Source organism: Magallana gigas, chromosome 1 (genome assembly GCF_963853765.1).
Source record: "Magallana gigas chromosome 1, xbMagGiga1.1, whole genome shotgun sequence".
In the NCBI taxonomy this organism is placed as follows: domain Eukaryota; kingdom Metazoa; phylum Mollusca; class Bivalvia; order Ostreida; family Ostreidae; genus Magallana; species Magallana gigas.
The window spans coordinates 17,021,758-17,046,779 of NC_088853.1; the positions used below are offsets into that span (position 1 = coordinate 17,021,758).

Consider the following 25,022-nt stretch of genomic DNA (forward strand, 5'->3'; position numbering starts at 1 on the left):
CAGTGATAATTGAAAAAAGGAAAATGCAATTAATAAAAATATTTACAGTCAAAATACAAACAGCATGTGTTGGGTTTTTTTCAAGGGCTTTTTTTTATAGATCTAAAGATATATTACAAACAAAAATTAAAATGTAATGTGAAAATGTCAAAGATTCTAAAATAATGAGCAAATATCATAAATGGTGGAAACATGTACGAGGTATATATCACGTCTGAAGTTGACCAAACAAAATGAACTTGATGTCAGATATAGTTCTATATCCTACTCCTTCCATGGCCCTGTGTACGTCACATAGTAATGAGGGGGACCTTTTATTGATGCACAGATTAGGAAAGACAACTCCGGTAGTGTTCCCTTCACTGCCAAACATTTCTAAGTCAAAGGAAAAAATGTAATGTCATATTCATCTAATCTGAACTCTACTAAAGATAATATTAATCAGGTTTATACTTCAAAGATTCATTCAAAATGGTGTATGATTTTTATGAAAAAAATACAACGAAAAATTGAAAGATTTCTTGAATATACATTTTACCTTGAAAAAAAAAATGAAATGATAAGTTTGAAAATACTAGTACATTATAAGATTTTCTTATTTGTTATAACTTACAATAATTAATAATATACTCACTTATTTCCTTAATGCCCATCACAGCTACATACCTTTGGGTATTGATAAACAGCTTTATAATCTCCAAGACATTTCTTGTCATTTGACAAAACCTGAAACTCGCACTTTATTATAAATACAGCTGTATAATTTTTATATCAATGTACATATACATAAATTTAACACAAGCAATCTTTTCCACTAATGAACCAAACATCTGATTTACTTAATCATTGAAAATAATTGAAATAGAAAGAACAAACTTAAACTTGACCTAAATTGTGACCATGCCCATTTTAATATGTGATTTTTTTTTCAAATAGTGCAAGGAAGACTTACCTAAATAGCCCGTCAAAATTACGCGCGCGTTTTGTTTGCAGAGAGAGAGAGAGAGAGAGAGAGAGAAAGAAAGAGAGATTGGGGCACATTATATAAATAAAAAAAATAAACAGCTCAAAACATTAGATTTATGAAAAATACCAAAAAATTAACACAATTAATGTTTGAAATAATAAAAAGTCAAAAAAATACATATAGTAACAATTATATGTAGATTACCTGTAGGTATATGCAGAGGGGACGCCGTGGAATTGCTTATTCCCTTTAGATCCAACACGCACCTTTTTTTTTTTTATAAAAGAAAAATATAAAAGCGAATTAATTTGTTAAAAGATTTTCATTTTTATCTGTCAGTAATATTTAATACAGGGTAAGCTGTGTTTCTATCTCATTCGAGTCTAAAATAAAAATGAACTAACATTTTCTAAAACCTTATACCTGTAGGAATTGCCCGTGGGGACACAGTGGCCCAATGTACAGGGGCTGGAGTCACATGACGTCACTGCCGTATTGCAGTTTTCCCCGCGGTAAGTGACGCCATTCTCTTGACCGCACTCACAGACGTACTCGCTGAACCCCACGGGTCGACACACGCCGCCGTGTTGGCAGGGAATAGGCAGGCACGGATTAGGAGTAGTGAGCGCTAAAACATACATGTATTTGAGATGAATTATAGAGATATTAAATCGTTTCTATAAAATTAATGCCTTGTTGAATGTTCATAGACATTTGATTCAAGTGGCAACGGGGCACGCGGCAATGTCTTAAAAATATTTGTAAAAGTAAAAGCTACAGGCATCTGACGTTAGATATATTGTTTTCATAATAAAAATATATGTACTCTCTACCTTATAATACGCGTGTATTATTAGGTATAGGGTATGTATTTTTATTTTCCGGGGCTTAAAGCTTAAAGCTTTTGAAAATGGCAGTTCTTGAAAGTCTTTTTTTAAAAAATTTCGGTATTGAGAACGACGATTGATGCAAATTAGCATTTACAATAACTTAAAAGCGCTTTGTCAAAGATGATTAAAATTCACCCCCAAGAGAGAGAGAGAGAGAGAGAGAGAGAGAGAGAGAGAGAGATTATTGTTACCCGTCGTTGTGTTCTGTCTACACTGTGGTCCGGAGAACCCCCGGGCACAAATACAGCGGTAGGTCTGGTTTGCCGTGGCCTCACAGATCCCGTACCCACAGTCCGCCCCCAGACACGGATTCACCTCCTCTCCACAACGGGAACCTCATAAAAATGATTGTTAATTAAGTATTCCGTCACATTAATAATAGATAAATACTCAATTAGTGAGTTCTTAGAATTTAAAATTGCAGAAAAAAGAACTTACTGGTAAAGATTTAATTCATTATTTTACATCATTACGTCTTCGATTTTTTAGTCTGTCAATTTATTGTCTGTATTCTACTGCTAAAATGTATTTGTTCAACATTGTACCACGATTAAAGGTAGAGATTATGAATGGTAACAGTTATAACTAGTTTCACTTCTAAAGCAGTACTATATCCTGATTTTATCGATGCGACCCTCACCTGCAAACCCTTTATCACAGACACAAACGTAGCCCGTTTCCGTGCTCTGGCACCTGCCGTGCAAACAAGGCGAATTATCACAGTAATCTCTTTTCTTATTACACCTATCGCCTTCGTATCCATCGGAGCACCTGCAATGAACAACAGGCGATGACGTAATATTCATGACGCAAGTTCCGTTTCCACAATCCACACCTTGACAGAGCAAGGGTAATCTACAGTCTGCGCCTGCGTACTGGTCGTCACACAGACACTTGTATCCGGTTTGGTAGGAAACGCAGTGTCCAAACCCGCAGTCCACCCCCTCACAATGATTGATGACGTAGTTACACAAACGCCCGGTAAACCCAGACTCGCAGACGCATACATAAGTTTGATTTGGCGCGTAAATCATACAGCTTCCTCGAACACAAGGATCTGGTTTACAAGGGTTATTGTCATCGACGTTACAGTTTTTTCCGGTGTAACCTGTTTCGCATATGCACTGGTATTCACTTCCGTTTTCTACACACGAGCCATGCGTGCATGGTTTCGTCATGCATGGATGAAAACGAATGTCACAATTTTTGCCAATGTAGTTAGGTGCGCAGTTACATGCATAGCTGTATCGTCCAGTCGTCGAACACGAACCATGTACACACGGATTGTTTGCGCACATTCCTAAATATTTCTCACAGCGCTTGCCTGTAAAGTTCCCTTCACACACACAGGAAAAGTCATCGATTTCATCCTTGCATGTTCCCCCAAAGAAGCATGGGCTGCTTGCACAGTCATCAATATTTGTCTCGCAGAACACGCCCGTGAATCCAGCAACGCATGCGCAGTTATACCCTTTACCCAAGGGTTGACACGTTGCCCCGTTTATACACTTGCTGCTTTCACAGGGATTTCTGGGAGGATCTGGATTATCTAAAAGGGAAAATCAAAGAAAAAAATTGACATCCACACGCATGTTTGAAAAAAAAAAATATCGCAACGTTCCAAAAAATGTGTGGTCGCAGATACTTGTCATTGCGAGCAAGTCTTACAAATTGCATTAAAAAATGTGTTACTAATTTTTAAATCAAAGACTTGAAATAAAGTTGTCACGAATAGAAATACGTTTACAATATCAAAATACATGTACTTACTGAATTCATACACTCCTTGAAAGGCCATTGGTATCTGACCTGTACGGAATCTGACTTACATAGTGTCTGACGTGGATCTGACGCTGTACACCCCCTGGGTTGCAGAGCATATCTTCGCTTTGATTGGAGCGCTCTGATCAGCGCCGTCGTGCACCGTGATTCCGGCTCCGATGACGTCACAAACGCTTTGTTTAAAGTAGACTGTCGGGAAAGACAGTGATATGGTTTTGTCTATTGGTGCTTGAATGGTCACGTGGCAATTAATATTCTGCATGGCCATGTACGGGTATTTGAGAGAGGCAAACACGTGCGGTGCATAGTTTGAGGCCAGGGTAGCGTTGCACGGCCACGCTGAAAAAAAGCATCGCAGATATTACAGTATCTCGCTAAAGTTTACTTCCATCCTCATTTGAGTTTTGTCTTTTATTCATCCATTGATATTCATGTAATATCAGTTAGAACCATTTTAACAGAAGCTTGGACTTTGGGTAATTGTGTCAAACAGTTACATGTATATAACGTAGGCCTGCCAATTTACATGTTATTGCTGGCCACTAAAGATTTGTCTGGCTTTTGAGCTAAAGACTACGCAATTTGTGTATATTTCATTTAAAACAAGCGTCACTTTTAACGCGTTTTAACGCAAGATAAAAATAGTTACATCCTACCGAAAGTCCAAGGCCTTGTTAAAATGGTTCAAAGGAAATGCGCGTAGCTCTATCGGTCATTGTTGACAGAGAAAAAAGGCAGAGATGGGAAAGTGCAACATGCATAAATAGACAATATTTCGAAGTTATTGAAATGTTTGTATCTGTTTCAGTCAAAGTAGCAAATTAGGCATATTTCTATTCAATTCACATACTTCTTTATTCTGTTTCCAAAAAATATCATATGTAATCATAAAAACGTCAGAAAAAAATCCATCTAGAATGAAAAGACCTAATATTCCTCATTTAAAAAGTCGCATCTTATAATGTCAGGTTGAAGAAAGCAGCTAACGATTTAAAGTCTGTTACAGTATTTTGCATTGCATACGTTTGTTTTAGAAGTACTCCAATTAATAATAAAATGACTCTTGTGGATGGCGATTTTCCGATTGAATATATGATGTCAAACAAATTAAGGTAAGAATTGTTTCGGTCGTTTTGGGGGGTTAAAAGAGTGTGTTTTTATCTTAAAATTCAAATCCTCTCCACTGAAGGGTGATTAATAGAGTTGACAATTATTTGACGACTCATCGGATACAGTACTGTAAATTATAAAATAGAAAATGTATGGAATTAGATATTAAGTTACCTGTAATATACTGGTAGTGATCATACAATGTCGTATGGATCAACGAAACGTCCTTTGATTGGCTGGAATACAAAGTGTTGCTAAGACCGCATGTGCCGGAGGCGTGGCTATAGGAAAATGACATGCATGTGTGGGCGTGGCTGATGACACAGTGGAAGGAACACTCCTCCAGGCTGGAGTTCTGTTTGATGTGGAAGTAGCTGCTTTGTTTACTGAGGGCAGAGTCCGAGATCTTCCGAAACAGGTTCTTGTAGGACGCTGAGAAAGGATGTTAAAGAAGTAATATCACCAGAAATGGGAAACAAAATTATGTTAAAACTTTATATAGTTTAAAAATGATTGGTCACACAGACGAAAACTGTGTTTCACCAAATAATTTTTGATTATTATGTTATGCATTTTTGATACAGTACGCTGAATATGTTAAGTATACATTAAAAAGCAGATAAAATACATACGTGTGTATATGAATATATCGTAATTTGAAGTAATACACCCAATGGATTTTTCTTGAAATGAGTTAAATGCAAAGTAAAGGCAAAAACAAATTGTTGAAGAACATAACACATGCAAATATATAAAAGTGCAGACAGTTATATGTTATGCGTTTAACAGATCCATGCAAACCTTTTGATCGTTCGTAGAAATCCACGCTGGGGTTGTCGTGTAGGCCAAGATAGCCATCTTGAATGAGTAACGTCGTCATATTAGTGTAGACACACATTCTACTTCCGGCGGTATACTCAAACGCGTAGCACGGAAACTGGCGAGTCCGGAAGTAGATGGTGCACTTGGCTGCGCACATTTCTAGACTGACGTCTCTCTCCACTCTCAGGGAATGCGGCGGTATGGGGGCGATGAATTTTCCTGAGGCATGGACATACTCACTGACTGGACTTACTACAAGACCAAAAGAACGTTTATAGTTGACATACTACAATGCAATCTACATCATGTAATGGACGAAACAAATTGCTGTGTATATCTGCAATAATCTGCAAATGGTATGTACGCCAAGTTTACATTAAAATTAAATTGAAAATATGATCTTTAAAGTGTAATTGACGAAATAAATAGATCTGCAACATGTACTTGACTTTACAACATTACTACCTAGATAGGTTTATATATTTGAAGCTAGAATATAGTACAAATGCATTTTTAAAAAAGGAAGTACATCTGTATGGCCGATCGGTATTGATATATTGTAAAAGTTTTAAGCCTACGTTGCACTTTATGTAATAGACATCTAATTACAACAGTTAAATTAATTTACGATAGCAAATTATTAATTATTACTTAGTTTCCATAATTTACATCAGCATAGATTTATCTCACCTATGGTAGAAGCGAGGGACGGCTCAGAAACCGAAAACGAAACAAAACATGCGATGATGGTTATAAGTTGGGCCATTTTTAGTAATGCTGGGTGATAGGTCGGACCTTAAACAGCTGCGGCTTTAATATAGTAGTGTGGCTATGACGTCACAAGTAGCAGGTGCTTTCATCATGCATTCATCTGAACATATCGAAACTTATCAAAAAAAGATAAGCATTTGCTCACAATTATCATTGAAATGAATTTATCTGTAATATTGATAACATTGCAAATAAATGATTGTGTAAATGATAAACAAGGGGCCCATTGGCCACACTACCCATCTAAATAACAACCCTTGTAAATAAATCTATTTTTTTTCTTCATATAACACTCTTGTTAAGTATCTAAAACTCGGAACGTACCTCATATATTCCAAGATTTAATATCAATATATCAACACAGTATATAAAAAAAGAAAGGCATGAAAACCTACTACTTGGAAATCATATTCAAAGTTTGAATCAATTAACAACACCATTATCTTGGGGTTCATACAATCTCATTGGGCCCTAGTATTGGCTAGGGGGTTGTAGTTTCTAATTTAGAATCTTCATTCATAGTGAAGCTTAAGCTTAATGTAAATATTGGCATTCCTGGGGCAGTGATACTTGTTAGTAAGATCTGGTTTTAAGATTGTCAGCCTATTTTGATTGTTTTGTGACTATTAGCCGGTTAGAAAAAAGGGTGTGGACCTTTATGTTTACAGATTATAATCACCAAAAATAATGCTTTATACCACATTTGGGAAAACTAAGTCCAATGTCTTCAGAGAAGAAGGTTAAACTGTAAAACGTTTACAGACAACCGGGCGGCGACAGGTGACCAGGGAAATATCACGTAAGATTTTGGCTCAGTTGACTAAAAAGAGATAACTAAAGTTGTGCAGATGTTCCAAAGTTTTGATACATCATAAGAACAAATTAACTATGGTTCTCATTTACTCATCCCTGGATTAAAATGTTGTAAATTTCAAAGTTTGTCACTACAATTAGGCAACACAAATGTGTGGTTCTAATTCTAGCAATGAATTAAGGTCTTTAAATGTTAGTTGAAAATCAAAGTACTGAACTAATGACGGGAGTTGATTTTATTGACTAATGTTTGTTTGAAAATCAACGATATTTAATTTTGCATGGTAAGTATATGTGTAGTTTCATAGCTGTATTGAATAATTTTGCACATTTTTTCTACTATGAATTATCAGGCTTTTCCAAGTGTTAGACTGAAAACCCCATATGAATCATGTTGTGTAATATTTGAGAATTGATTTAACGCCATCAAACTCTGCGATGCATTATGTATCATAAATCGAAATATTTCTTTAAAATTGCATACCACCAATATTGAACTTTGGCGTAGGAATACATACGACTTCAAAAAATATCTAAATTGTTCGTACCAGTTAAAATATGACTGTTTTCTAGATACGTGTATTTATCAATAAGTTTTTTTGAAAAACAATGCATCTAAGTACATTACAACAAAATTAACAATTATTTCCAAGTACTAAGTCTTGTCAGCAGTGATGATGTGTGCTAAGGTCCAAACACTGTTTCACTTCCGGTTTGCCATAGCAACTGCATAGGAGAGTTGACTAAAATCAACTCCCCAAAATAATAAAATGATATTCTCTTGTATCATATTTAAGCGGGTTCAACAACAAGAGGTCAACAGGCCTTGACTGCCCCCTGAGTAGCATCTGAGTACCATTAGATTGACACGTCAGAGGCTCTCCTGATTGCATTTTAAAATTCAAATGTGATGTCTTAATTCTAATCTGAGACTCCTCCAATGTGACGTGGTTTTTTGTATTTGATGTTTAAAAAACATTGATAAACGAATATGGGGAAGGGGAGGGTGGGTGGGGTTTAAAAGTAGGAGGAGTCTCATACTATCTATACCTTAGCTCCAGAGGCAAAAATAATGCACTTTTTGGTAATAAGAGACCCGCGGGCCTTTAATGGTCGATCTTTTAAAATAATATCCATGGTTACATTTATTATGCACAACAAATGCATACACCCTATTTCTACTCATATACAATGCGGAGGATATTTAAGTAGATTTCCTAAAATAGAAAACATATGTTGAAGTCAATATTGCCAAGTGGCAATTTACCATATAGTTTTCCAGATGAAGTTTAACATTGTCAATGAAGACACACAGCAATTGCCCTCAGTAAAACTTCGTGTTCCATATACGGTCATATTTCCACCCCCAGTTTCTGCTCAGTTAACATAAGATTATATTAAGCGTCATAAAAAATGCATGACTCCCACGGCTGTGGCAGTACAGAAAAAAAATATTATAGAATCAACACTTCTTCTCTATATGGCTATATTGGCCTCGCCCTAGGGACTGAACCCATGACAAAAGGGACCATGAATTTCATAATTAATTTTTAGTAAACGACCTCGTGAAAACTATAACTTATGCATTTAGTTTTTATCCCCCAATAGAAATAAAGATTTCTTTAAAAATTGACAATTTTTGCATATTTGGCCCCGGCTTTGTGGCTCTGGGTTTGTAAAACCATGGGTATGACAATTTACATTGCTCTCATCATAAAAATGCTTCATATCAAAATCGGTAACTATTGTCAGTTTCGTGAAGAAGTTAAAATATGAAATTGTCAACGGACGATGCACATGACGCACAACGACAGAAGAAGACAAACTGCACAAAGTCACTTGAGTGACTCAGGTGACCAACAAAATTAATGTAGAATCAACGATAAAAGTAATAAAAAAAAATAACATAAAACTCAGGACACATGAAGAAATATTTATTTATATTTTCGTGTCTAGAACAAAATACATGCAGATACGTTAAAATTTGCATTTAATGTTTTTTTTTTCAATAACATTGCTATTATTTATCATGATTTATATTAGAAGAATGGTTTCTACAATATCCGTGGTATCACGAGGTAACAAAATACATATACAATTTGCCAAAAAGCACAACGACATGTAATATTAATCATCAAAAACTTAAAAATACAATGACAAAGATATATTTAAAAAATAGATGAGATTATATTTGTTGTGAGGTTTGTCAATACGAGACTAACATAAAAAAAAAGGTTTGACTGCCTCATAATACTTAAAGAACGATTCCTTATTATATTTATAAATTGTTCGGTAATGGTAAGCTTAAATATAGAAAGTTAATGGTGAATTGACAAAACAAAACATTAAAAACATTTAATTTAATTTAGGCACCATACAATAGAAAAACAATGTGTGCATTTTTATGTGTTAACCTGCATTTAAATGGCTCTTCACATTATTGATTTCCCTATAGATACTAACATTCGAAAACCTGGGTTTCTAAACAATGAATGAGCAAATAAGGATTTTCTTTTTATTTCGGACCACGGGACATGTTATAAGTATAAAGAAAACTAGTGTTATGAATCGTTTCCTTCCCCCACTCGGTGGCCTGAAGAATGTCCGGTGTTTCCATGACCTAGAATTAAGAAAATACAATCGTTGCTTGCATCAGTATTTCAAAAACATATGATTTTTTTTCTTCAATTTTATTTTTAATTTATATAAGAATGTCGCATTTCAAATCTTATTTTACGAAAGCCATTCGGAATGTTGCGTTACCTCTGCTTTTTCTGCCAACATCAAATTTGATTTCTCTGCATTTTCACTGCATATTGTTTCATTCAAAGCATTTTCCTGAATACAAGAAAAAAGGTCAAAAATGTTTTGTGAAAGTTTAATTACATGAAATTGTAGTCCCCAACGAAGATACATAAGAAACGCATATTAACCTTGTTTTTCAACATGGGCGCGTTTGTTGTAGACAATGGCTGACTTTGTGTGGGAGATGTTTTCATGTTCTGGCCAGAAGACGTTGTCATTGTTTTTAGTTTTTGAAACGTGTTGCACAATCCTTGCCTTACCTTTAAAATATAATAAAGCATTACACCTTCATCTTATCAAAGGTTAAATATGATTTTACATTATAAAGTAAAATGTAGATTAACTAACCTTTTTGTTAAGTAAGACGTGAGTGACAAAAATGAAAACCCCCTGAAAAAAAAGAAATAAGAATAAATACAGTATATAAGATAGATAATGTTTATTTAAAGTCGGGTTTTACAAATAATAAACATTAGCTATGGAGCTTTTGCCGATTTTCCGACTACATAATACCATTTCATAAAATTACAACAAAGAATATACAATATCAGTAACACATTACTAAAAACATAACTGCAAACATACCACAAGGATACTCTAAGACAAATAGATACCACAATAATTCTGACGTACTGAAATCAAACCTGTTTAGGAAACTTACCGACAAGCGCAAAAGTTTCAACAGTGTGCATACCAACTATATATGTTTGATTAGAAATGATTTAAAGAGGTAAAGTTTCTAAATGACTCTGGCAGAGAATTCCAGATTTTTGCAGACATATTTTTGTGTAGTTGAGGGTATGTCTGTGTGGGAGTATTGCTGCAATTAATAGTATACAAATCAAATTCAAGACTGACCTGTAGAGAGTTTGCAATGACAAATATGTACTGAAAAATGTCTGTTTTATGGTCCACTGCGAACATGCCTAATATCCAGGTCACACCAAGCACTGGGACGAGGGTACCGAGGGATCGTAAACCGGATCTTTTAAAAAAAAATGTAATCAAAAAGGAGAAAGAGTGCTAATAAAAAGTTTACGTATCGCAATTGCATGCATGCTACAAATGATGACACGAATTTTTATATATTAGATTCAGTTTTAAAATATTAAAAACTGATTAAAATCAATTCTGATACACTACCGCTATCGAAAGTCAATGTGTATCAGAACAGTTAACTTTAATCAATTTGAAAACATTTTTTAAAACAACATGTGGCTTTTCTTAGTCTTTGTTCTTCCTGATATTATATCAAATTTTAATGTTTATAAGAAAAATGGAAAGGATTATAGTTTACGATATAAATGTCATGAAATACGAAAACAAGCCTCACTATATATTTTTAGTTTTTACTTACGAAGCTTTTTGCTGGAGTGAAGATTTTGACATTGTTCTTGAAGCATATAATACCCGCAGCAAAGAAACAATTATTAGGATGTTAAGCTGAAAAAAAAATCACAGGTTTTCAAAAAACCAAGAAATTAAAACATTAAAAAAGTCAACGTTTTGCAAAGATAATGAGCAATATATATATTTTTTTAACAATTGTTCTTCTTTGTTTTTGTTTGTTTTTTTTTTATAAAGTGTAAGTTTTTTGTTATTATGGAAATAAAAATGTAAAAATATAAAATGTTATACTCGAAGATTATTTTCAAATAAAGGTCATGTAGATAGAATTAAATTAATATAAAGCAAGTCCATTTACACACCAATTTCCGGATACTTACTATATTTATCAAACATACTGGGATGATGAACAGGTAGAGAGATCCACTTTTCATGGATAACCAACAACTAAACAGTGATATATTGCAATTAATTTATCATTTTTTATTTATATTTATATTTTATTGACAATAACTGATTACAATAACTCATAAATATGAAAAGAGGTATATAACAGTCAAAATTCAATATATATCAAAGGAGAAAAATAATCGTTCTTTTATAGTGCATCACAAAGTATTATTAGTTAAATGACGTCATACTAGTTTTTTAAGTGATATCCTTTTCCCCAGAATACCCCAAGGTTAGTTGCTGTAATAATGGCTGGCAAACCTGACCACAAACACGTAAAAAAAAAAAGAAAATGAAATGATAATTGTGTTATAAGTTACAATATAACAGAACTAATTTAATTATATATTATGAAAAAATAAACTTAAGGATATTATATCATCATCACATTTCGTAAGCTGAGACTTAATATATTTTATTTTTCCAAAAGAGAAACATTTGATATTATAGCAATATGTGTATGATATGTGGTGAACAATGCTTTCTCACAAAGTAAGTGCAGGTTTTAATTGGAGTATATTCTATGGCGTTTTTCCTTTAACGTTGCCTTGCCGGCGACGCCACCGTTTCCGGTGACGTTAATGAAACAATTGGCTGCTCAACAAGGATGACTAAAGCTTAAAACTGGTACTTATTTTGAAACTCGGTACAGTGATCAAGTCTTTTTGCATTTGTAATGTATTTCAACGGAGTAGGCAAATCGGAGGTTTAAAATCCCTGTTTTATAGAATACTTTAACTTCGGCATTATATTTTAAGATAATCATTAATAGGTCAAAAATGTAGCAGCGTTCTCTCACCAGCGACTGTCAATCCAGCGATCTGCAATCGACAAAAGCAACACTACCAAATCCAGTGATGCTGGTTTACAAGAAAGAACCCTAAGGCTTATACATAAAAGACATGACCTTTGGTGATGTACTTTTTTCGGCGGAAGACTTAAACTGCAACCTTCACTAGAAGAACACAAAACAAAAAATTATATGACTTACCCCATGCTCCAATCAGAAACCAGTGGATTCTGGGTTTTGACTTGAAGTTGTTTGCAACGTACATTGCATAGTATGTAACTGTTATGCTCAAAAAGAAATAGACACCTATGCCAAGCATACTGCAGAAAGTAACTAGGAAGAGGTAATGGATTATGGCCGTTATCGCAACACAAAGGTTCTGAAATTTAAAAGAGAAATGATACTATAAATTACAAACTTTTTGTATTAACTTGTAATTATTTTTTTTTCAAGAACAATTATTTTAAAAGGCAGTTAAAAATTCATTGCGTTCCAGTCACCACCTCTCTTCCATTCTCTCTCTCAATTATTTTTTTTAGACTTTTACAAAAAATATTTCCCATTTTGTAAAATATTATACAACTGATTAGAATTATGTTGCATTTTACTTATAGCAAATTCGATCATACTTGTATCAGTTTCTTAAGTTTAACCTCTAGATTAATGTTCTAATTCAAAATGAAAGAATTCAATCTATGATATAAAAATTACCTCGTCACTTGTTTTCTCCACAGTTGTAATAAACATCACAAGGGACATAATCAAGGCTCCACACATATTCAGCATCATGATATTTTGTTCACTTTTGATATATCTGTATAAAGAATGACTTTTGAATGCACATTTAACTTGCACATACTGCTAGAATGGTATGTGTACGGTATTTTTTTTGGGGGAGGGGGTATTTTAAACTATGCATACTATACACAATCTATACAATATTTGTACCCCCAAGTTATGATGTAGATTACAAACGTCATGAACGCAAACGCTATCGAGAGAACCACACCAACAAAGGACATCGTTTTCAAGATGTTGCTTTCTTCTTTCACCTGAAAAGGTGAAATTCATATCATTATTTCTTCATTAAAGGCAGTGTCACAATATTTTTCTGAATTGTTGAATTTTTATATCGAAATTAACTTCAGTAAGATACAAAATGCGATAGCTTTTATTACATAACAAAGAATTGTAAGCTCATTATCTCGCTTATAACTTAACAATTAGCAATAAAACTTTGACAAACAATTGGAAATATCTAAGTAAATTTACTTTTGCATCGAGAACATTAACATACAATTTAATTTTGGAAAACAAAATCGATGTCGTGTTCCTTTTATATTAAAAATACATAAAACAACAATTCTCACCGAAAAATATGGTCTCATCAAAATGGCAAAGTTTGTGAGATGGTTACACAGACATACTGTTTTTTGGTGATCACTCTGTTTCACTTTGCAACCCCTCTCCGTCCATTTGCTAAGAAAAAAGAAAGTAATAGAACACGTTCTAATAACAGTCCATTGCGCAATAGCAGCGAATGTACTGTGAACCAATTTTTTATTCGCCTACGATACATATTTTACGTGGTTTACTAAAGCTTCGTCGTCGCGAATTAATCTCGCTAAAACGTACTCATTGCCGTTTGGCTATGATAATGTTACAGGTAAAGATGAGATTTGATTGCGGCAAATAGTCGCTGCGAACGAATTTTTCTTCGGTAAGTCGCAAAGTAAAGTCGTTGCAAATGAAATTTAGTTTACTGTACTAAATCAAAGTACTGAAGTACTGAAAGCCGGGCTCTTTTGGTGTGTCTTTATGCATATTGTGTAGTAAAGACTGAAAATCTCTCTCTCTCTCTCTCTCTCTCTCTCTCTCTCTCTCTCTCTCTCTCTCTCTTTCATGCTTTTAATGTCGACAAAGCATCAGAGAGCGACCAAATTTTGTAAGCGGCTAAAAACAAAAATATGTCTAGTAGAAAAAAGTTCAACAGTTTCTGCCTTGAATTTTGCAACAAGCGTTATATATTCAATTAACCCTTTCACGGTAACTGCGGTACTGCTCTTTTGCAGGGCAAAATGACATGATTTGGTGAAATATGGCGTAACGTTAATTGTTTCATTTACGTCATTTAATTATCTACGTACTAAAATCTCGACAAAGTATGTCAATTTGCCCTGCAAGAGAGCAGTACTGCAGTTATCGTGAAGGGGTCTGTACTAATTTCTTCAACGCGCAGCAAAGTAGTTCATGAAAATTCATGCGCATTGTATGTATCCAAAATGGATAGTCTTGTTTTTAAAACAGTTAAGTTATTAATAAGAAAACTAAAAAAGATAGACCATTCTCTCGAAATTAAAATAAAAGAAACAATTAAGATGCCAACAATTTTTACAAAACGTGGCTCTTTGTGTAACTATTTGGTATAGCGGAAGCTTTTACTTTGACGCTGTTTGGTTTTTTGTTTACTTGTGCTATTTATAGTAACATTGGCGATTTGCCTGCCTATAGCTTTCAACAGAGCCCGGCTAAAAAGGCATGCTTTATTCAGAATGGATTGATTTTAGAATACTGTAGAAAAATTTCGTTTAGGAGTTAAAAAGACCCTTGTAGGTACCGAAATTAAATCTATTGGACGGGCACACCCTAATCAGCTACAGTTTCTTGGACTTCATTACAGCTATAAAGCATAAAGCTATCGGGTTTTATAAGTTCATATCTTAGCATGCGCAGATCTAGAGGAGGAGTCGTGGGAGGTTCCTAATCCCCTGGAAAATTCATGAATTTACATAGTGATATTACGGATTACGGAAAATGTGCCTCAGACCCACCCCCATTACCTGCCCCAACATGGAAAAATCAAAAATCTTTCAGACCCCTACCCTGGAAATGTTTAATGGATCCGCGCATGTTTGGGCGATATTTTTATCAATTATTTCTATGATATATAATTTAGAAAAATCAGTTTACCTCTCAACAAAGTCAGAAAATATAATGATTTTTTTTAGCTAACATTTTGAAAAAGTTATAAATTTTCTTCGAACAAATTACCTTGTTTTAAAATCCCAGGAAACGCACACTGGATGCAATTCATTTGATTCATTCTATAAAATATTAAATTAAAATACAATTTGCTAAATAACTTAATTTGCGCCGTTCGTGTATAAATCCATACAATTAGAAACAACACCCTCCAAATTTTACATTATTTCAAAACCAATTATTTGCTTGCAATAATTTTGCAATAAATAAAATACAAATTAAATGCCAAAAAAAATAAGAAGTCTATAAAAGAAAAAAACATCTTACATTAACGGTATGCCGGAACGTTAATGCTAGGGGTGGATCCAATATTCCAACATCATTCTGTGTGGTAAGGGAGAGAATGGCAGAATTGAAAAATGTTTTTGTTGTGGAATCCCCCGTCTGGTTTTCTAGTTTTTCGTTCCTGCAAATGAAGTTGGAGGACACATGATATTTGATATTTTGTTCTTTGTTTAAGTTATTGAATTTCAAACTAATTACACCTAAAGTATCAATGTTTAACCAATAAATATAATGGATGAAAGGTTATTGAGAATAAAATTAATTATGTTGGTTATATTTTGTAAATATCTTCGTTTTTTCCTTAGTATACGATCGCTTAACCATTAATGATCATAGCTTAATTTTTTGTTCCATTTTCGTTTGCTTCAAAGATAGTTAGAGTTTAAGTAACAAATACAGAAAACCTGTGATTTTCCTTTGACAGCAAATCTGGTAGGGTTTTGTATATTATAGCCACATATCGCATGTCTAAAATATTAATCGAAAAGAAAACATTTAAAAAAGGTTTTTTTCATATTATTGGGGGCAGAATGTCATTTCGCCTTCGTCTCTTAAACATCATAAAAATAATCAATCTAGAAATCATATTGATGTTTAATTACAATTTGACTGACAGAATTAGAAAAAATATGTTTTTTCTGACCAAATAAAATATTTACCCTTTGGAACATGTATGTGTTGCTTTGGTAGTTCTAGAAAAGTCGGCATTTCGTTGTCATTATCCGAAGTATTGTTTGATAATATATCCGGAAAACGAATATCGCTTTCATCGAGATTTGTTTCGTTAATAGTCAGTTCTAGAATAGAAAAAAAACCAACCAACAGCATCTGTTTTTGTGAATATTTCTTGAAATATTGATAATAATTAAGTTGATGAATTGATATATAGTGATTACCAATATTGGAGCCACAAAACCTTGGCGTTGTTAAATTGTCTTTTCGCATCAAAATCTCATTAAGATGATCCATATTCTTTAATATTGAGCTAGCGCGTTTTCCTTTCTGAAAGATCACGGGTGACAGATATGCAAAGGTTAGGCATAAGGGTTTTAAATGGCAACAAGGTTAATTTATCGTTTTACAACTAAATAGAAAACACAATTCTTATATAAAACCTTAACCTTTTTTATGAGGGTAGTCCACGATTTCGAGTTGTTCGTTGATAAAATATTGTCAATCACGGCGTAGAAAACCTAAAATAACTCAATGTATACCATTATCATCCTTTTTGTACAGATTTGAAAACTACATATGCAGTTGATTAGAGAGGGTATTGGAGAGGGTTTGTATCGGCACCATCTCTTAAAGAAGCCATCTGAGTATCGGCCAGATGAATCTCAATTAAGTTTCATCAACGATTTCCGATCATCAACCATGTTCGATAGCCGAAAATTATCCGGATTTTTTTTATACGTATCATATTAATTATCATAATTTAGATATAAGAACATAAACATCTTATTCAGTTGACCTTGATCATAATAATATCATGTTATTTTTCTAAAACAAATGAATGAAAACATTGTGCATTTCTTCAAACGATGATAAAGGCTAAAAATAATCAGTTTATACTTTTGTTTTGTTTTTTATCAAATCATTTTGAAGAAACTGTTTTTGTGAGCTGTATCACCTCGTTTTCTATGTCTGGTCCAGTGGTGTTAACAATCTTCTCTAAGATGTCCAATGTTGAGTTAAGGTCCCCTGCACTTATTCCCTTGATTGAAAATGTTGTGTTTTTCATCATGTGCAGAATTCCACTTACGGTTTCCTGGAACACTTTTGTATCCTGTTTTCCATCTTCTATTATACTGTTCAACTAAGCAGGTACATGTTTAACTAAAGTCAGACTACATGTCGTAAACAATCATTTATATAATATCATAGAATGAAAAAAAGATTCACCTCCTAACAAACATTCGAAAAGCAAACTGCATCTTACCTGCTGCGAAGCATTCCCCAAGCGTTCAGTTGTGGAACTTATAGTCATAAGGGAATGCATAAGTCCGGGTGGTTGAACTATTTAGACAATCATATTTTTTAAAACATTTAACAACAATATACATATATTACGCGTCGTGAAACTTTGAACATAACTGCTAATTTAAGAATGTCGGCTAACAAACTTTATGTACATGTGAAACGTCTAAACTTTACATTATGTTTTAAAATTAAATGATTGTTATGTACCAAAAACTTGAATTTCGCAGATTTCTAGGATCGGACATATATCTCCTGCAGCGGTATGATTCTGATAAATCCAGACATATCTGGCTGTTCTCTTACATTCTTTCTCTATAATGGTCAGCATGGCGTCATATTGTGAAGAGGTGTAACATGATGATCGTGATGTTGGTACAGTGGTATCATTAGACACACGGATTGAAAACCCCGGGAGTCGTGATATTTTGTTGTCGTAAGTAGATCCATCTATAAATGCAGAATTCAAATCAATTGCATGCTAATGAATTTAAATAAACTAGTTGAATGTACAATGTCATCATACTTACAATTTTCATCACTCCTGTACCAGAGTTTGACTGAGCTGACACTAAATACTCTTCCTAGGTCTATTTGAAGCCACGCCTCTTTTATTTGTTTGTTCACATCACTATGAAAGCAGTAGTATATCGACTGATCGAAGTCACCGTCCACAGCGTACGATGCCAAGAACCGTCCGTTTTGGTAAATTGAGCTACCTTTGACTCTGGTACTTTTACTGACAATTTGGTCTATAACAATCAATGACATTTATTAACAAATTTTCAGAATCACTTCTTAAGTTTAATCATGAGGTGATAATTTTGGACGAAGTCCTTATCAATTCTATCAAAGACCTCAATGATAGATTGAACGTTCTTTCAGCATTATTATTATCTCATAATATTAAAAAAAAATATTCCTTGTTTCTTATAGTTATACAATATTTAACTATTGTAGAACTGAATATTGATTTAATGACATTATTATGTTCTTTTAATAATGATATAATGTATGACGATCCTGTTGGCTTCCCACGATTAGTCTTTTCGACTTAGATGAAGTGTATTGAATTATACGGTACATTTTTTATTCTAAGTGATCGCATACAGAAAAAAATTATGAAAAATGTAAATATATCAACAGAAATATAGGCACACTATTATAAACAAGTAGAGCCTTGATTGCTGTGTAACACTACTAAAGTATGATCTCTTGAGTTCAGACGATTATACAGTCTGGGTAATGATTTCTAACATAAATTCATTTTTATGAAGCATCAGATTTGTTATGCACACTCTATTTTTTCAGTTAAAAAAAATTCTGCATCGGTGCTGCTTTAGAGGTTCTATTCTAGTTGCGCAATAAACGTTATAGATTGCAACACATAAATCATATTGATAAATAAAGTTTCTTTTTTTTTAATTTTTCTTTTTTAAAACTTCATTTTTATGTTATGTTTTGTAATTGCTGCCACTTTTGATGCTACCAAATGTTTCATAGTTATATTCTTATAGAAAACTGCAAATTATATTGAATCATATTGCACTGGCAATGATATCTACTATCTTAAATAACATAGAACATCTATTCATTACACTCGTCTATGAAATAAGCGTTCTTTTGTAATTCAAATTGTGTGGGAATATTGGACGGAAGTTATGAAAGCGTGCGATATAAAGTGGTATCATTATCCGTGCTCGCTAATGCCTACATGTACTATTTTTCACTTGTTTTCAGTTTGATGTTATATATAACCCTAACTGAGCTGTTTAACAGAGTTGTCTTTGGGCAGTGTGTGGCAAACTCCCCTTTGATCAAGGCAAGATTCATACTCATGATTTACTGTCCAGTAATTGGCTTATAAATATAAATATATTGAACACAATGACATTTGTCTCACTTCATCCAGAGATTCAGATTTCATTTCAAACAGCGTCAATGTCACGTAAAAGTGCAGATGTTTCAGATTTTGACAGCCCATGTATATAAATAAGCTTCTTCTGCGAAAAGAAAAAGAAGATATCCAATAGATGACAATTTGTTTTATTTAGCAAACTACTGTAGACGTTTAACACATTAAGGTGATTTAAATTTCACTATGTTCACGGTTAGACAATTTTCCATGAACATTAAACCTCTGTGGAAATACTGAGCTATGCATTCACCATCTCCGTCTACGCTGCCATTACAGATGCATGGGTGCAGGAGGGGGTCTAAGATATCACTTGTTTATCGTAATCATTAATATTTTAAATTCGTTAAATATAGCAAGCATGAGTATATATATATAAATATATATATATATATATATAGAGAGAGAGAGAGAGAGAGAGAGAGAGAGAGAGAGAGAGAGAGAGAGAGAGAGAGAGAGAGAAAGAGAGAGAGAAAATGCATATATTTAAACAACTTTTATAACATAAGATTCGTTTCACCTTTGTGACTTATTATCTCAGACATCTCCTAAGGGCAAAAAGTTATGTAAAACCATTTTTTTCTGCGATTGGCATTCGTAATCGGCAGTTTATTTAAGATTGATTGATTATAAAGGTTTGTTTAGAAACGTAGAATTAAAGACGTTTACAGTATTTAGTTATTAAACATTCCATTGAAAGTCCAGTGTCTTGTTAGAGCCATTAAAGGAAATTGTAAAAACTTTACAGTTGAATGAATACAACAGCAGTGCCCTTAACATCTAAAAATAATTACACAATAAAAAGACTTGAAAAGGATTTAACACATAATAAGTGAATTCTTCTTTATTCATATAAGGGTGAAGTGTTTTTTTTCCGGAGCATAAAGATGTGGGTTTTTCTTGTTAAAAAGTATTACATGTACTTAGTTTGTAGTGAAAATACTGTTTTCTTATTTATAACAACTTAGAAATTACTCTTGTATATACAAAAAAAAGATGTATACAAAAAAAATAATACGAGAAATGCCATTTTTATATCAATATTTTAAAAAAAAGTTTTTAAGTACAATTTGCTTTATCAAACAATAGGTTATTACTTTATTCTTTTAAAAATATACAAGTTTTAAGTTCCCATATGCCAAAACCTGTTTATGACAATTCGAAATTTAAAAATAAAAATAACTGACATCGATTTCCCAAACATTTACAATATATAGCTTTGACATCAGATCAACTATTTAGATCTATAAAGTTCTGAATGAATGCGTCATTGCCAAAAAAAATAAAAATCAATGAACACTTAATAAAATGAGGCAAAAAAGGTAACATTGCCTAAATATATAGTATACATTATTTTATTTGTTGTCACTAATTTGTAACGTGACGTCTGCCATGCAAATTTGTTTCACCATAAAAAATCCAACATTAATTTGACTTTAAAATGAAAGATTAAAATTCCATCTATTTCATATTAACAATGAAACTAAGTGCTTTTAAATTTACTTAATGCAAAATCTGCATACTTACCATTCGTTTGAACTTTGAAGAATATCGAAATAAAACAAAGAGTAAGCAGTGCAGCCATTTTGATTCATGAACTGACTTGGAAGTAATTTTTTTTACATGCTCTACAAATACTACGACACGGAAGGTGTTTTCATCATTAGCAAGTGTCTCTAGAAGAAAACCAGGTCTGATGTATTACAACCCCATATCTCAACTATTTACGTATTATACTAGTCTTTCATTCAAATCAATCATGATTTACTTAACTTAATATCTAAAAGATGTATATTGACTTTTTATATTGCTTCTAGAAATAGCCATGTTTTACTTCGGGGGGGGGGGGGGGGGGGGTTGGTTGGGGGGGGGGGGGGGTCGAGGCATATCTTAGTTAATTAACCATGTGATGGACCCCCTTCATTTCTCTTATAGATCAGCGCATGATATAGTAGTTCAAAACTTCATATAGATACATGAATATTAAGATTTAATGATGTACATGTACAAAAAAATAATAAATAAATAAAAAAAAAAATAAATAAAATGAAATAAAAAAAAACATTACAGCAGTATGTTTTGACTTGCGGGCTTCATGGAAATTATGACCATGCATTTTTTTTTTTTCAAATATGTACAGGAGTAGGGTAAAACATTTTTTCTAAGATTTAATATAATTTTTGTAGTTAGTCATTTTGGTTCCATCCTATACCTAGGGTCCGAACCCCTCAGCCAGGGACCATGAATTGCATAGTTGGTAAAGGGTTCTTTGAACATTTTTACCATGCATTTAGTCTTATCTCTAAATGTGTGCACCTACGCTCCAGAAATGTGCTCACATTCTCATTTTGTTTTGATGAACTAAGACATTTACTTTATAATGACATTACCAATGAACTTCAACAAATACTGCCGATTTTACTGGTGGTACTCATTAGTTTAGAAAATAACAGACAGTACTAAAAACCTAGACATTTACTGACACATTTTACTGACGGTACAGAGAAAATTAGAGAAGTACTGAGATAATGATAAGTGCTCGTAGGTATTGATCTTATTTGAGTTTGGAAAATGTACATGAGCTTAGTTTACCTGAAACACCTGACTACATATCTCAAATTGTTTTAGATGAATAAATGAAATAGTTAAAAAAGTAATATTTTGGATATTGATTAAAATGTTTATGTTACTAGTTTTATCAAATTCATTTTATTCTATTTTGAAATGAGAGAGAAAACAACTTCCCATTGCGCTGTTTACCTTGTCCAATGAAGCTGTTCTACATGTTAGTTGGTAACACTTAACTGGATGGGCTAATTAGGGGCTATTGTTCTCTCTAGTCAATTTAGCTAGGAATATTAGAGTCTTACTGTCCACAAGAGTATGTAGTTGACAAACAGTCTTGATTTATGTAGCTGAAAAACAATCTTGATTTATGAACACAAAACTTGATTTTCTATAACTCTAATATTGATATTGATTGACTTTATACCATTTGGGTGTATATATCCACACATCAATCGATAAGTACATACAAAATGTAAATTTGTTTAATTGCAATTACATATCTGGTCTATCTTTTAAAGATAAATTTTGTTTAGTTTTGTCGTAATTTTTAATGTTTTCTTTAATAAGTTATATTTTCGGAGAAAAAAAAATATTAAACTATGTATGTACCAATAAATTGATATTTAACATAACCGGTATCTTAGACACATGTAATGTACCATTAAACGAGGAAATATGGCACACTAAAAAGTTTAGCTCCGTAGGCGCAATTGCCCCTCATCGCTAAAATGTAAATTGCACCAATGGTGTTCCATTATATTCATGTTATAAATGTCTTAGGTACTCTTCTACTACTTGGTATGAGCTTTTCTGTAATTTTGGACGACCGATTCTGCCTGTTTTTACCATCGTTCATATTAGCTGTATGAATAATTGTGTAAGTTCTGCCAATTTAATGTTATTGGATTGAGTAATTCAATTCTATTGCTAAGTACCTATCATAAGCATCTTCCAAAACTGGCTTCTCCCCTTCACACCTCTTTTTAGAGCCTGAAACTGGCAACCGTCCCCACTGATAATACTTCATTCAGTAATTTCTTGTTTTGATATGTTTATATAAAATAAAACGATATATCTATGTGTTTTTATGGAATATTTAAACAAACAACCTGCTGTTCATTGTAAACAATCTTTAAATGCTACTTGCTCATGATGATTGAAACTTGGGTGACATTCGATTTACCTCACATCTGAGCTTAGGAACCCCTCTGGTTTTATTACAATTGGAATAACTCAGACTTGCTCAGACGTTTTTATCTTTTGAAATGGGTGTGCTAAAACTAATTCGGGCCAATGAATAAGTAATTGATTTGCTGTTAAATACGAATGTGCCAAATTTTCTCGTTTTACAGTATAATAAGTCGTGAGACAAACTGGGACAGTGGTGTACCTGCTTGTGCGTGTGTGCAAGGGGATGTAACTACCATAAAGTTTATAAGATTTAGGATAGGATTAAAAATAGATTTTACATTTTTCCGATTCCGACATTTTGGATCTGCTGTGTTCATTATGATGTAAAGAGAATTATTATTGAAAGCCATCGGTCAGTGTTGATTATGAGTAAAATTTGCTGCTTGTCCTGCGCGTGTTTGAGATTAAGAATTCAACAGATTTAAAAGATCGTATAAATCATTCCCTTGCAGACAACGTATGGTGTATTATTATTTAAAGCAATAGGCCTATTAAATTCATAACGGTACCATGTTTTAATGCAGCATGTGCGGATCTAAAGTACCGATCAGACCCAACCTAACAGAAAGTAAAACCCAACTAAACCCTGGGTTTACTTTCTGGGTTTACTCTGGGTTTACTTCGGGTTTACTAGAGTGGACCCAGAGTAAACCCAAAGTAAACCCAGAGTGAACACAGAGAGTAAACCCAGTCAGAAGTATACCCTTGAAAGCAGACGCTTACTGTGTATTCGGAATATACAAAGGGTAGGAATTACAGGCAGTAGGATGGTAAGATAAAATATTAGTCTGCTTCACACTTCAGTGCATAGAGTTGACCTCTAAAGCAATTTCAAAGTAAACCCAAAGTAAACCCCGAATAAACCCAAAAAGTAAAACCGGGGTTTAATTGGGGGTTACTCTGGTGTTAGGTTGGGTCTGATAGGTACTGTAGGGGTGGGGGTATAGAAAATTCAATTTTGATTAATTCACATATTTAAGTTTCATAAAACTAGTCTCGGAACATCTTTCCCCTTTCCGACAAGTTATTTCTCTGACCACCTCACCCTAAAGATATATCAGGAATGAATGGAATTGACATTAAAACCCACCTTTATGTACAATCAATAAATATCAAGTATGTAATGTTCGGATAATTGAACGGAATTATATATGTGCCCTTAAAATCTAGCAAACAACTATTATTAAACATTAAAAAGTCAAAATAAAATTGTTTTTACACCTTCAATGAATCAGTTATAGTAAAAATTAACAGCGTCAGTACTGTTCAGTACTTGTCATTACTTCTCTAAGTTTCTCAGTAACGTCAATAAAATGTGCCATTGTATGCCCTAGTTTATCAGTAGCGTCTACGTATTTCACTACTTTTCTAAGTCTATCAGTACAGTCAGTAAAAACGTCAACATTTGTCTAAGTTTATAAGTACATTGTCAGTAAATGTGTAAGTTTATTAGAACAACATAGGAAATTCTGCACTTTTTCGGGCCCCAAATTGGTG

At 33.3% G+C, this 25,022-nt stretch overlaps 2 protein-coding genes across 5 annotated transcripts; both read right to left on the bottom strand.

Moving 5' to 3' along the window:
* Positions 1-62: 62 nt before the first annotated feature.
* LOC109621217 (fibropellin-1) lies at positions 63-6,392 on the bottom strand. 4 transcript variants are annotated; one of them, XM_066084456.1, is made up of 10 exons: positions 6,262-6,392; positions 5,551-5,823; positions 4,924-5,181; positions 3,628-3,978; positions 2,498-3,406; positions 2,049-2,192; positions 1,391-1,595; positions 1,172-1,233; positions 635-726; positions 63-375 (listed from the first exon to the last, which is right to left on the bottom strand). In XM_066084456.1, exons 4-9 carry the CDS (start codon positions 3,653-3,655, stop codon positions 713-715), a joined length of 1,362 nt encoding a protein of 453 aa, XP_065940528.1. In that variant the 5' UTR covers positions 3,656-3,978; positions 4,924-5,181; positions 5,551-5,823; positions 6,262-6,392; the 3' UTR covers positions 63-375; positions 635-712. The 4 variants fall into 4 exon arrangements, with proteins under 4 accessions (XP_065940528.1, XP_065940525.1, XP_065940523.1 ...); XM_066084453.1 differs by having other exon boundaries at positions 667-1,233; XM_066084451.1 differs by having other exon boundaries at positions 635-1,233.
* Positions 6,393-9,363: 2,971 nt separating this feature from the next.
* On the bottom strand, positions 9,364-21,424 carry LOC105348270 (adhesion G protein-coupled receptor B1). The gene is made up of 23 exons (XM_034462201.2): positions 21,294-21,424; positions 18,382-18,603; positions 18,062-18,301; positions 17,814-17,890; positions 17,505-17,690; positions 16,996-17,067; positions 16,771-16,876; positions 16,534-16,671; positions 16,279-16,342; positions 15,857-15,995; positions 15,599-15,651; positions 13,918-14,026; positions 13,496-13,599; positions 13,259-13,361; positions 12,749-12,926; positions 11,949-12,018; positions 11,688-11,754; positions 11,318-11,403; positions 10,819-10,945; positions 10,309-10,350; positions 10,089-10,220; positions 9,919-9,993; positions 9,364-9,775 (listed from the first exon to the last, which is right to left on the bottom strand). The coding sequence occupies exons 1-23, from the start codon at positions 21,349-21,351 to the stop codon at positions 9,671-9,673; spliced, it is 2,553 nt and encodes an 850-aa protein (XP_034318092.2). The 5' UTR covers positions 21,352-21,424; the 3' UTR covers positions 9,364-9,670.
* Between the last annotated feature and the right edge of the window lie 3,598 nt (positions 21,425-25,022).